At 39.1% G+C, this 13,212-nt stretch overlaps 2 protein-coding genes across 3 annotated transcripts; both read left to right on the top strand.

The window, feature by feature from the left end:
- Positions 1-50: 50 nt before the first annotated feature.
- ankrd29 (ankyrin repeat domain 29) lies at positions 51-4,697 on the top strand (the record flags this gene model as incomplete). Its single annotated transcript, XM_080506297.1, has 10 exons — positions 51-62; positions 1,306-1,416; positions 1,729-1,827; positions 2,940-3,038; positions 3,277-3,375; positions 3,771-3,869; positions 3,996-4,094; positions 4,223-4,318; positions 4,405-4,503; positions 4,614-4,697. 10 exons carry the CDS (start codon positions 51-53, stop codon positions 4,695-4,697), a joined length of 897 nt encoding a protein of 298 aa, XP_080362423.1.
- A 2,446-nt stretch (positions 4,698-7,143) lies between these two features.
- Positions 7,144-13,177, top strand: LOC308137772 (vacuolar protein sorting-associated protein 4B-like). 2 transcript variants are annotated; one of them, XR_013936860.1, is made up of 11 exons: positions 7,144-7,279; positions 8,412-8,523; positions 8,605-8,749; positions 9,059-9,117; positions 9,208-9,327; positions 9,420-9,576; positions 9,667-9,815; positions 11,466-11,547; positions 11,670-11,889; positions 12,020-12,155; positions 12,232-13,177. XR_013936860.1 is itself a non-coding variant. In XM_080506608.1 (11 exons), exons 1-11 carry the CDS (start codon positions 7,259-7,261, stop codon positions 12,331-12,333), a joined length of 1,308 nt encoding a protein of 435 aa, XP_080362734.1. In that variant the 5' UTR covers positions 7,144-7,258; the 3' UTR covers positions 12,334-13,172. The 2 variants fall into 2 exon arrangements, 1 of the variants encoding a protein (XP_080362734.1); XM_080506608.1 differs by having other exon boundaries at positions 12,015-12,155; positions 12,232-13,172.
- The last annotated feature ends 35 nt before the right edge of the window (positions 13,178-13,212 follow it).

Raw genomic sequence — 13,212 nt, 5'->3', positions numbered from 1 at the left:
ATGAGTGAGTGCTGCAGGAGGAAACATGAGTCACGGATGAGGTCTGCAGGATGTCTTTCAAGGTAAACACGAGCCTTTTCTCCATGCACTGTTCTCAGCAAGAAGCCTTTTGCGGGGCCGCAGTGACAGCCAGCGGGCTGAACTCCTCTCGAAACTGCACTTGTCCGTTTTCAGGGGTTTTTTGTGTTGTTTTATTCCCCACGATGTGAAGCGGCCCAACTTACATTAGACGGCCACGGACTTCAATGCATCCATGCAGTGGTTCAATGTGTGCGCGTGCGTGTGTGCGTGCTCGTATAATGTGGCATCAAGTTCCCCCATGGGCCTGAAAGACTAATCGGGGGAATAGATTGTAGGTTTCTCGAGGATAGCATGACTGCTTGAGGGAGAGTTTAAACTATAGCCAGATGAAATAGCCTCTAGCAGTGGTGCACTGAAGACTTAAATATACATTGTTCTTATTTGAACCCCTCACCTCACCAAGTTGGCTCATGCACTGCTTTTTGTTTATTTCACAGATTGAAGCTCAGTAGTCATTCTTATTTTGCCCCCTCTTATAGTTAAAGAGCCATTACTTCAGTTATATATCTGATAAGATGAATAAACTCCTGTCTCATCCTCCAAAGGTTGACCTCTTCAGTGCACCCAGTCTGTGTTTGTACTGAACTACAGTCTCCCGGTGAAAGAGTGACGTGAATGTGTGTGTAATCTGCATAGTCATGATAATGCTTTTCAATTCTACCTGATCTCTGTCTCCCACCCTCCTTTTATAAGTCCCAGGAAATCTCCAGAAACCCTGCACTCTGGGAACCAAGTAGTCTGCTGGGTAATGTGGGACGAACAGTTCTTTAAGATATGATGGAACCTGGCAGAATAGAATAGAATAGAAATGACCCATGACCTTTCGATGTCAGATGTGATACTTATGCTCCTGAAGAAAAAACATTTTTTTAAAGTATATTCATATTTTATTGGTCCTATCAGGCACATTGATAGACCTTCCACTTATCCCCACCAATAAATTATTAAAAAAAAAAATGTATGAGTAAACTTGTAAAGCAGATGCTGTCTGTATAGCTATGTTTAGCTCTTAAGAGAGTGGAGCGATACTGTCAAAACATGTCTGTTTGATATTTAATCATCTTGTGCTCTTGATTTATGAAGCTTTTGTATTTGACACACAGACACCCTGAAGCTGTGTTTGGCCATGACACCTGGACACTCTCTGCTGTTGTTATTGTCTACAGTTTAATGCTATAATTGTTGTCTCAGGTCAGCATTTTGTTGTGTGTATTTATCCTTCAGAAGGAAACGCCCCTGGCTAATGCTGTGTTTTGGGCAGCGAGGAAGGGGAACCTGGCTCTGCTTCAGCTGCTGCTCAACAGCGGGCGTGTGGACGCGGACTGCAGAGACAGTGTACGGATGCTGCATGTCCTGGCTGCTCAGCTGCACGCTTTAACCATATCCCACCTGTGGTAGGAACACAGAGAGCGTCAAGCCTTACCTCTGTGATGCATGTGTGCGTGCCATTTTAATTTGATATCATTACAATGTTTTTCTTTCTCCATCGTGATAAATATTGAAGGATGCACTTGCTAAAAAAAAATATCCTTCCTGCTGATGTTTGTGGCTTTGTCTCCATAATCTAAGCACATTTCTTTGACATATTTACCAGTAAAACATGCTCTTGATTTTAAAAATTTTTTGGCTGGGGGTATATTTTTGCAGTATGGAACAACAGCGCTGATGGTGGCATCCTACAGCGGACATTATGAATGTGTCAAAGAACTTATTATGCAAGGAGCTGATATCAACTACCAAAGAGAGGTACAGTATGTTTGGAAATTAATCTTTCTTTTTTTTTTAATAAAAGTCCTTGAAGTCCAGTGGAGGTCTCACAAGTTCACTAGATCAAACCAGAAAATATTCTAAACACGGAAGTTTTATTCCTTATGGGAATCGCAAGTGCTTCCGAGTGGTACAGCATTAGGAAAAGTCTCCGGATCATGGGAATGCCGTTACCTGCATGCCGTTTCCCTTAAATTATTTGTGTGACAAATCACCTTAAAAAATAAGTGGAGGGATACACCCCTCAAAGTCAAGTTTATTAGTTTATTTGTAGTTTTTACTTCACTCTGTCCTAGGTCATCTTAATTTGACAGCCATTATGATTAACAACAGGAAGAGGTTTTTAGTAATTATGATGTAAAGATGTAAAATAGCAACAAGCAAAAGCAAAAAAAACATGCATTGTCAGTTTTACAATCAATGTTTGTATGAAGTAACAATAATGGCAGTTAATTGAAGAATATCAAAAACGTGATTTTCAAGTTTGTGGCAAATCAAGCTCAGTTTCCTCTGAATGCATGGCATCAGTTTTCTATTTCATATTATATTGTATGCGTATTTTATTCTGAGAGAGTGGTTTGGGGGGGGGGGGTGTTACCTCAAAAAAATGTTGAGAAACAAAAGCAATTTTATTTCACAAACTGTTGAACTAGTCCCCTAAAATACATTTTCTCTTTACCTCAGACAAGGTTATATACCGTGATGGTTATACCAGAAACAGCAGAGTAACATATAGTGTGTTTTGGTGCTGGTTTGGTGGCTGTGATCTGATACGAAAACATGCAAACAACAAACAAGTGTGCTGGTATTCTGAACACGACTCTGCTGCTACAGGTTGATTCACCTGTTTAACCTACGTCAGACTACAGAGCAGCACAAAGAGCACAATTCAGGAAGTAAAGTTGACTGACTTACAGCAATTGGAACTAATCTCACCTGCATAATAACATTTCAGTTTCTGCGGTAAAAACACTACTTTGGAGTAAATGTATTCTGAACACAGAGTTCACTATTTTTTCTTTTAACCATGTATGTAGTAACATGTAACTTCAGGTCATAACAGCAGGGCCTGTTTTTACCCTCCTCTCCAGACAGGTTCTACCGCCCTGTTCTTCGCCGCCCAGCAGGGACATCATGACGTTGTGAAGCTCCTCTTTGAGTTCGGTGCCTCTACTGAATTCCAGACAAAGGTATGCTTCTGGCCACGGTGACGTGTCTCATGGCTTTTGTGAAACTGGGTGTGATGGCGTCTGCTGCCATGTTATTACTGCTGAGCTATGCTGGGATGAATAGATAGCATTTCACAAAGCGTGCTCATTTCCATATGAGTTGTTCATTTTTTATTTATTTATTTTTTATTTCACTCTGTTGTTGAGTAAAACTGCTGCTTCACTACTCTTGTGTCCTTCTAATTGTTTCTCCTGGCAGGATGGCGGCACAGCCCTCACCGTCGCCTCTCAGTATGGCCACTCCAAAGTGGTGGACACCTTGCTGAAGAATGGAGCCAATGTCCACGACGAACTACACGTGAGTCGTCTTTGCGTTCTCATCCACAGTGTGTGTGTGTGTGTGGGGGGGGGTGGGTGGGGGGAGTCTCCTGTCATTGTCGGTTACCCCTCCTGGTCCTCTGTTGCACTTCACTGTTTGTCCGGTGCGTGATGGTTGGTTGCACGCTCCCTGTCCCTGCAGCTGGAATCCAGCCACTCAGGTTTCTGCTGAGTCAGACGTGAATCACTTTGTGGCTGTATCCCTGGGAAAACTGCCTGACTGCAGGGAAAACATGAATTTATAAATAGTAATAATGTTGCCAACTCACATTTTATGTAATATTGATGCTAAAATTAAAAAAAACAACAACAAAAAAACATATAAGAACCGTGCCAAAGTCTTACCCTGTGTGTGTAATGACTCTTTTATTCCAGGATGGTGCGAGTCCTCTCTTTCTTGCTGCCCAAGAAGGTCATGTGACTGTGATCCGCCAGCTGTTGGCATCTGGTGCCAAGGTCAATCAAATGAGGGAGGTACTGTCCTAAAGTTTTTCCACCTCTTAAATACACAGATCAACATATTCCGACATTAAGTTTTTAATTGTTCATTTTCTCACCTTTTTTTTTTGTCTCTACACTCCTGGTCCCTGTGCTGCCCAGGATGGCACTGCCCCCCTGTGGATGGCAGCTCAGATGGGTCACAGTGAGGTGGTGAAGGTGCTACTGTTACGCGGTGCAGATCGAGACGCCGACAGACAAGTACGCCAAGCTTTTGATCCTATGAACACGATAAAAGTGTAAATCTTGGAATTAGTCATTCCCAGTGAAACTACAGGTCAGCTCTTTCGTGTTAAATACGTGTATATTGTACTCTGTGGCTTTTTCAGGATGGATCTACTGCTTTATTTAAAGCTGCTTTTAAAGGACACAACAGTGTTATTGAGGAACTTCTCAAGTTTTCTCCCTCACTTGGCATCCTCAAGGTAAAGCAGATAATGTTTTACATGTATGCATGTTCATCTCTATATGCATTGTTGAAGATGACGGAAAAGATTCTTTTCATCTCCAGAATGGCTCGTCTGCCCTTCATGCTGCAGTCATGAGTGGAAATCTTGGAACGGTTGTGATGCTACTCGGTGCTCACGCAGACCCAATGCTACCCAACAAGGTAACAACAACACCTGCTCTGAAAATTGAGGTGAAGTGAGGGACAGACCAAAGAGTATGAAATAATTTAAGTTTTTTTCTTTCTTGTGTATGCATACTCTTACTTTGCAGAATAATGAACTCCCTGCAGATCTCACAAAGAATGATCGCATCCTAAATGTATTACATCCCAAAATATTGAATGGACACAGCTGATGATGACAGAGGTCCCCTCTTCATGCCTGCGAGTAACACACAGTGATGGGAGAACCAAGTATCAACCGTGGCACGCCGTTATGGAGCCGAGCTTGACAATCTGGAGTTAACGTTGTAGATATCAACAATGTCTTTAGGATTATTCAAAACAACAGTTATCCCCCCTATATACCAGTATGATTTGCATAATCAAGTGAGTGAGTGAGTGAGAGACAGAAAAACAAACGATTGTGCAGCAAATCAGATCTGCAGTGTCAAACATGCCAGCAGAAATGTGAACTTTCCGCTGACGTGGCAGAATATCGTCTTTCCTACCACTGCAACGGTGTTTAAAGAAAACTGTTCCGACCTCTGTCGTGCCGCAGCTCCTCGTATAATAACAACAACCATCAGCAACATCCTGCAGCCTGGTCAAAACTGTAATTCTAGATTGAAAAAGAAATTGAACCTATATGACAATGTTCCCAGCAGCAAGTACAATTAAATAAATCTCCTGTATGAGACAGTTCTCAATAAACTTCATTGCAAGATCTGTATAACTTCATAATAGAAAGTGATGAATATGACTAATCCTGAACAACAACTTTCACAAGAGGGATGGGGTAAAGTTTATTTCAAGGATTATGTGGTTTTTTTCCTTGAGGAGAAATAAAGATATCATTAATAGTAGAAAAGTAAAATGTGGTTATCTGCATAGATGCAAGGTACATTACTGTACTGAAGTAGATTTTCAGATGTCAGAGAGATTTTACATTCTAATGACTTTGCACTTTGACTCCTAATTTGAACACAAATATCTGTTTGTTTGTTTTTTTAACTGCCTTGTGTCTTGTTTCAACCTTTACAGGAGATGTAATAATGGAGAAAGAGACTCCATTGCAGGGAGAGGGCATGTGAAGGAATCCAATCTTTCAGTGTTTCGTATTAAAACGTTTCAAATTAGACATTTTGAAAAACATTCTGCATTTAATATCACACTTGTGAGTTCCCATTATTATCTTATTGATTGCTTTAAACATGTCCTCAATACATTATTTGAATCCATGTTTTTAATTCAGTAAATATAAAAAGACTTCTGGATATCTGTAACTGGATCTACTATTCAGCATAAGGAGACAGCAGATGTGTGATTCAGCAAACTCTATACACACGAATGACAGTAATGTCTACATTTATTTAACTGAGAATGACATTGTAATTGTGTGAAATGTTTTCCAACATTAAGAGTGTAATTTACATCCAGTTCAACTGTTAAGTGTATAAATGGTTTGTCATTCAATCTACTCATATGCAGCCTGTACTGTACTTAGTGCTTGCTCTCGATTGCAACAAGAGTAAAACTGTCTCATGCTGAACAAACCTGGACTCAGTTAATCTGCCCTGTGCATCATGTCCTTTACCCTGTTATTCTGCTTGTAGATGATTTGTTTGTTTTAATGAAGGTGTTGTAAGATTTCTCGAAATGTCACACACAATTTACATATGTAATACATTTTACCTTTTTTTTTCCATATGCACGAGTGTCTGAGTGCATGTGTAGAATGTTGTGAAAACTGAATTCATTTTTTTTTCTTTTTTAATCAGAATTTACATGGGCACAAAAATAAAGTTATAACATGGCACTCCATATTAAAGAAACAATGTGATTCATTGTTTATCATGATTAGTTCTCACAAGAGGTCACTATTATATGAACCTGTACTTGCACCTGTGCTCTGGTTTACATCTCTCTATTCACCAAAGCGTTTGTGAAACAATCTGCCAGGGTTGTTTAAACTTAAATATTTAGTATGATTGTATGATTTTTTTTTTTATTAAATGAAATAAATGAATTTTTTCTTAAAGTTTGTCATGTACATACATAAATATATCAATCATTCCAATTGACAATCTTAACCGCAACAGCAGCAACCAAGTTTACAACAAAGATTATGATAGTAAAATGACAGTCTGGTAGATTTAATAGTTGTGATATTTTGTATAAAATGAGAATTATATAAGCGACAGTTTAATTATTGAACATCTTCATGTAGATATTGATCGTCAATGTGCATTTTTTATTTGTAGTTCACTCAAGATAATAATCAACTTCAATTAAAAACAATTTGAATAACGGGGCAGAATTTTTAAATTACATTTATGGATAGAACATTACCAGAAGAAAATATAGAGATTAACAATAGTGCACAGTTTCTTATGATTAGATTCAAAATAAGTAATATTGTTTTTTTTTTCTTCAATACCGACTTTATGTGTTGTTTTGTAGAATATAATTCTCCAATTCTTTCCTTAATGCACTATTGTATGAGCCACCATGAAAGATGAGTTTCACTCTAAAATGAATGCACTCACCTGATGTGACAGTACTGTGACGTCACCGGGCATTGCGGAAGTTCCAGGTAAGAATTTGTTGACGCGGAAGTGAGAGCAACCAGACATGTTTCGTGACAAAAGACGCTTGGGAATTAAGAGTGTATAGATATTCGTCCAGGAGAGTTAAAAACGTGTCTTATTCCTTCAGGATATAGTTGGATTTTGTGTAACCGTCACTCCTGTGCGCGATGGCGACCGGTAATCTCCAAGTGAGTGACAGATTATTACTTAATCAATTTGAGACCGTCAACAATAACAATAAAAAAAAAAAAATGCGTTCAATTGATTTAATAGGCGTCCTCAGAACCTTTAGTCATTTTAAACAACCGATTCTCTGAAATAAGCAAACGTATTGACTAACAATTGGAAATACATTTATAATTAACATCATTGGCAACTATTACATCACCAGTCATGTTTCTCTAAGAGCTAAATGTATAAGATCAACAGCAAAAGTTTCTTGATTCGGAAAAAAAGAAATCTCATTCTTTTTTGTGTTGTACTTTTCTGTGTTGTACTTGTGTTGTACTTTTCTGTTGTCATATCAACTGTTTCAATTTCAACTAAGTGCCATCTCAGAGAATAATAATGCCTTTATTGTAACTAATCTGAAGTAAACATGTAATAATCCCTGGAAGGGATTGTCATTTGCTGTCTCGAGACATCACAGCAAATCCATTGAGCAGTAAAATACCCAGGAAAGGAAGTCAAATAGAAACACTTATGTGGGGGGGGGGGAAATACTTTCAATCCAGCTGTATTCAATTCATACATCAAAGGATTACAAATATTAAAAGAAACCTTTAAAATCAATTATTTAACTGTTCAAATTCAACATGTTGATTAAGAAAAAGACATGAAGATTAATAATTACAATTTGCTTTTAAACAGTAATTGACAGACTTTCCTTAAAGAATGGACATGTGCCCCTTTACAGTTGTCAGTTTGATATAAATGATCATACTTACTTACTGGAACTTTTCGGTATGCAGCAGCCAATCTGTTTTAACATATTGCATACATCTTACATACAGCTGTATTCAATTCACACAAGCTTAGTTCTAAATTAACCTCACATGCATGTTTTTGGAGCGTGGGAGAAAACTCCCACATGCACAGGAAGAACATGCAAAAACCTCAGAGAAAGGAGGCCCACTACTTCCTCTCTCCACCGCGACATTACCATGCCATATATAATCACACAATTATCAATCACCCAAAATAAATAAGTACTTTTTTTTTGTTACAATTATGAGCTGGTCTTTTTCTAATTAGTTATGCTGAGGTTTTTTTCTTATTATTCTGTACTCTTCATTCTGGTTTTCAATGTGGCTGCCACAGAAAGCCATTGATCTGGCCAGCAAAGCTGCAGTGGAAGACAAAGCCAAGAACTACGAGGAGGCCCTGAGATGTTATCAGCACGCAGTGGAATACTTTCTTCACGTTGTCAAGTGTGAGTAACCACACAACAATTGTGTGATCATTAAACTTCCTCTCCAGCTTCGCTCACTTTGTTTGTGCGTTGTCGTTGCAGACGAGGCGCAGGGCGATCGAGCGAAGCAGTCCATCAGGGCCAAGTGTGTCGACTACCTAGACAGAGCCGAGCAGCTGAAGGAATATCTGAAGAAGAAGGAGAACGGCGCTCCAGCCAAACCCGTGAAAGTGTCTGGTGACAAAGGGTGAGACCGAGCAAGTTAGTATATTATTACTGATGGATGCTATGACAGATTACATTCACATAGTTTGTTTTTTCTGAGGCTCAAATGACTTCCTTATCTGCAATGTTGTTATTGTCGTTGATGTTTTATTAATAACAGGGAATGTTCAAAATACATTGAGGTTAATAAGTCAACATTGTAATTTAGTAGCAATTTGGCTGGCCCAATAAAATGATCTCATGAAAACCTATTAATCTTTAAAACAAGCTCAATCCAGAATATATTTTTACCTCTGAACTCCATAATTGTCCTATTTTTGTCTTGTGTCAGGAATGAAAGTGATGAAGGGGATGACTCGGACAAGAAAAAGTTCCAAAATCAACTCTCAGGTGAATGAAACTGTGCCGAGTTTCACTTCATGATGATAATAAATATCTTGTCTCTGTAAAGTGTTTGATAAGCACATCTCTCTCTCACAGGTGCCATTGTTATGGAAAAGCCGAACATCAAATGGAACGATGTCGCTGGACTCGAGGGAGCCAAGGAAGCCTTGAAAGAAGCCGTGATCCTGCCCATCAAATTTCCTCACCTTTTCACAGGTGTTTAAAACAAACGCCACATTTTACACTTCTGGAAATTGCTGTGAGGTTTGCTGTTTCGTATTTAAGGCACATTGCATGTTTCTGTGCAGGAAAGCGAACCCCTTGGAGAGGAATCCTGCTGTTTGGCCCCCCGGGAACAGGGAAGTCCTACCTGGCGAAGGCGGTGGCCACAGAAGCAAACAACTCCACCTTCTTCTCCATCTCCTCCTCCGACCTTGTGTCGAAGTGGTTGGGGGAAAGTGAAAAGTGAGATGAAGGCTCTTTATACGACGGTCACGCCGGGGGATCAAAGAAACGGTTAATTCAACAAAATCAACCCTTTTCGTCTGCCTCCAGGTTGGTGAAAAACCTGTTCAGTCTGGCTCGAGAACACAAGCCGTCCATCATCTTCATAGATGAGATCGACTCCCTGTGTGGCTCGAGGAGCGAGAACGAGAGCGAGGCGGCCCGCAGGATCAAGACGGAGTTCCTCGTTCAGATGCAGGGTGAGCAGGAGGAGAAACCGTTACATATCAGGTTAGAGCTGCAAAGCTGCAAAGCTGCAGAGCAGGAATTATTCCCACCTCATGATCCAGAAGGTGAAACACATACTTTATTCATCCATTCATCCATACAGCATCATCTAATTCAAGGTCTTGTGGTGGAAGGTGCGGGTTTTTTTTTTTTTACATATTAATTTATTTATCAATTCCATGAATAAAAAAACCAACACTCAAATTCTTAACGCTATGTTTGAATTTCCAATCTTAAATCAATTAACAAACATCTCTGAATGCTGATCATTATATTCATATCCTGTCGCCACTGACTGTAGTTGCCATGCATCTATCCCATGAATTAGACTGTTTATGATATCTAAACAAGTGAATCCCAAACATTTTGGAGTGTGTTCCGCCTCTATGATTAACCGGAACACACTTAGTGCAGGTTCATAAAGGACACATCTTTAATCCTAATATTTGTTAGGTATTCTTATACAAAGTAATAGAATTAAGACAGAAACTCATTCTAATATGGTGCAGGGCATTTTTATTCCTCACAAGGAGCTTTCACCCTAATCAACAATCTGAACTAGTGATGGGCATTGTGGCCCTCTGGTGGTCTTTGCAAGTATAGCAGGTGGGTTTTGCCAGGTCTTTTATAGTAATATATATTTATATATTTATTTATTTGTTTATTTAGTCTCTAGGGTGAATACTGTAAATTTGCAGGCCCATTGAGTGTTTTATAATCAGCATTGAGCTGTTTGCATCTAATTTCATGCGTGTTGCATAAATTTGGAAGCGATATCGTGGGAATTTTTTTTACTTCTGCTTTCTGCTAATATATCCTTTTCAAATTCATACCAACAGACCAGCTGTGATCGACCGTACAGCACAATGATTGTTATTTATTTTAAGTTATTTATTTTATGCACCTGGATGCATAATACACACTCTGTTGCCATTAGTCCAGTCTTATTGATCTCTGCTGCTTCTGGAATAAATATTTAAGCGTTTAAATATGTAAGGGTAATTCATCTTTGTCTCATGTTTTAATGAGGGCTGATAGTTAAGATTTGTTTGGACCCCAGAAGATTTTATGATCTTCATGTGGGGCTTTGGCTCAATGACTGATCTGAAACGTGGATTTTGAAAGTGTGGCCTGAACCCCCTCTCGTGGTAAAAGGACGCTTTTTTGTAATTCTTATTTGTGGCCCAAAACGTGTACAGTATGAAAGTCTATATAAACACAGGCCAGGTTTAACAGCATGTTCCACATTTTTAACAGCCATGTTGAAAAACACACGATCATAATGAATGGCTGCTGTACATTGAAAGTTGGATACATGCTTCTTTAAAATTAGACCTTAAAACATGATTCAAACATCATTCTGTGTATATTGAAATATTATTATTTTATTAGACTTTCAATATTTTATCACCTTTATTTGATAAAGCTTTTATTGTAGTATTTTATATGCATTACTTCGGGTGTTTACTGGTTTACTGTGAGCTGGGTTACCACACTGTTTATAGAAGCTGGAGTCATCAAGTGTGAACTTGAAGAATAATGAAAAACTTGTCATATTGATAACGGATTAGTACAAGAGTAACAAAATGAACTGAAGGGGTGTATTTCTCTTTTCATTTCAGGTGTTGGGAATGACAATGAAGGAATTCTGGTTCTGGGAGCAACAAATATACCGTGGACACTGGATTCAGCTATCAGGAGAAGGTCATCACTGATCTGATCATCTCTCATTAAATCAAACTGGTTTTCATCAATGATAATAATCACGATTTAGGAGTTTAAAAGCTGCAATGCTGAATAATTTCTCCTTTCTTTTTTGGCCTTAGATTTGAAAAGCGTATCTACATTCCCCTCCCAGAGGAGCACGCTCGCTCCTTCATGTTCAAACTACATCTGGGCTCCACCCCAAACAGCCTGACAGAGGCCGACTTTGTCACTCTGGGAAAGAAGACGGACGGCTACTCTGGAGCCGACATCAGTGTCATTGTGAGGGACGCCCTCATGCAGCCCGTCAGGAAGGTTCAGTCAGCCACTCACTTCAAAAAGGTAAAAATCACACTCACCTGTGAAGGGATTTCTTTAAAAAATTGACTTATTAAATGGACTTTGTTTATGACGTCTCAGCCTCAGTTTGTTTTAACTCCTATATTTATCTGCACGCCCTGATGAAGGTCAGGGGGTCGTCGTGGAATGATCCCGGCGCCGTCGTCGAAGACTTGCTGACGCCCTGCTCGCCCTCGGATCCCAACGCCGTGGAAATGACCTGGGTGGACGTCCCCGGGGAGAAACTGCTGGAACCAGTCGTGTGCATGGTGAGGAGACGCCGCGCTCCGTCACGCTGATCCGCGTTGTTGATCCGCTCTCACCTGCCTGATCTCGTCTGTACAGGCCGACATGCTGAGGTCTCAGGCAAACACCAAGCCCACGGTGAACGAGGACGACCTGGACAAGCTGAAGAAGTTCACCGAGGACTTTGGTCAAGAAGGCTAATGGTAGCACCGCTCCACTCATCCATACTGGAGGATTTACTCACTACTCTTTATTGTCACTTTATTTTTTCTGTTTACGAAATGTAAAAACTGCATATAAGAGGCGACTGGAGCTCTTTGCTAAAATGATCCAATTAAAATCAATATTTTTCAACTCTATTGTCTCTTCGTGCACAGAGGTTCATGTTTACATCTATTTTTATGATTTTGTTTCTGTTGCTCATTACATTATTTTATATTTTTCTGACTAAAATAAGTTGGATATTTTTAAACTACATTGTATGACTGTCAGTGTTGGAGGGAAAAACCAGTGCAAATGGTGATGGACGAGTAGAAGCACCTTTCCAATGAAACTCTTGTAGTCTAGCGTGTTAGAATGTCACTGTTTGCACCTATAAACATGGATATATGCAATAACTATCTAAATCCTAACTGTTCTTCATACATGAAAATAACCTGTTACTAATCATTTTGTCTCACCACAGAGAACATTGTTTACTTTTATTAGTCTTAAGGGTTTCGTGGAGCTTTAAATGCCAGATAAAATGCTGTTGAAAGCATTTAGAATTTTCGAGAAAAAGTAAATGAAAAAGCTTTTCGTAAATTCAACTGAATTCTTGCTATAATTTAGTCACTTTTTTGAAATTAGGTCATTTATTAAACTTTTGTTTTCAGATTTTTTTTTCTCCTTTATATATTTCTCAACTTTGAATTTTATTTTCATTCAAATTTGTTATATTTTTCTTTAGGGGGTTTGTAGCGATCCTGTCAATCTGAACTTTTTTTTTTTTTTTTAAGTCTTTCACACACTTTCTGTACGCTGCCTCGAATAAACTTGATGTGTTCTGTGAACAAATGTCTCAGGGTTCAATAAATAAAA

Source organism: Blennius ocellaris (genome assembly GCF_963422515.1).
Source record: "Blennius ocellaris genome assembly, chromosome: 12".
NCBI classification, from domain to species: domain Eukaryota; kingdom Metazoa; phylum Chordata; class Actinopteri; order Blenniiformes; family Blenniidae; genus Blennius; species Blennius ocellaris.
Note: the sequence above shows the minus strand (reverse complement) of the source record. Positions and strands in the feature narration are given on the sequence as shown.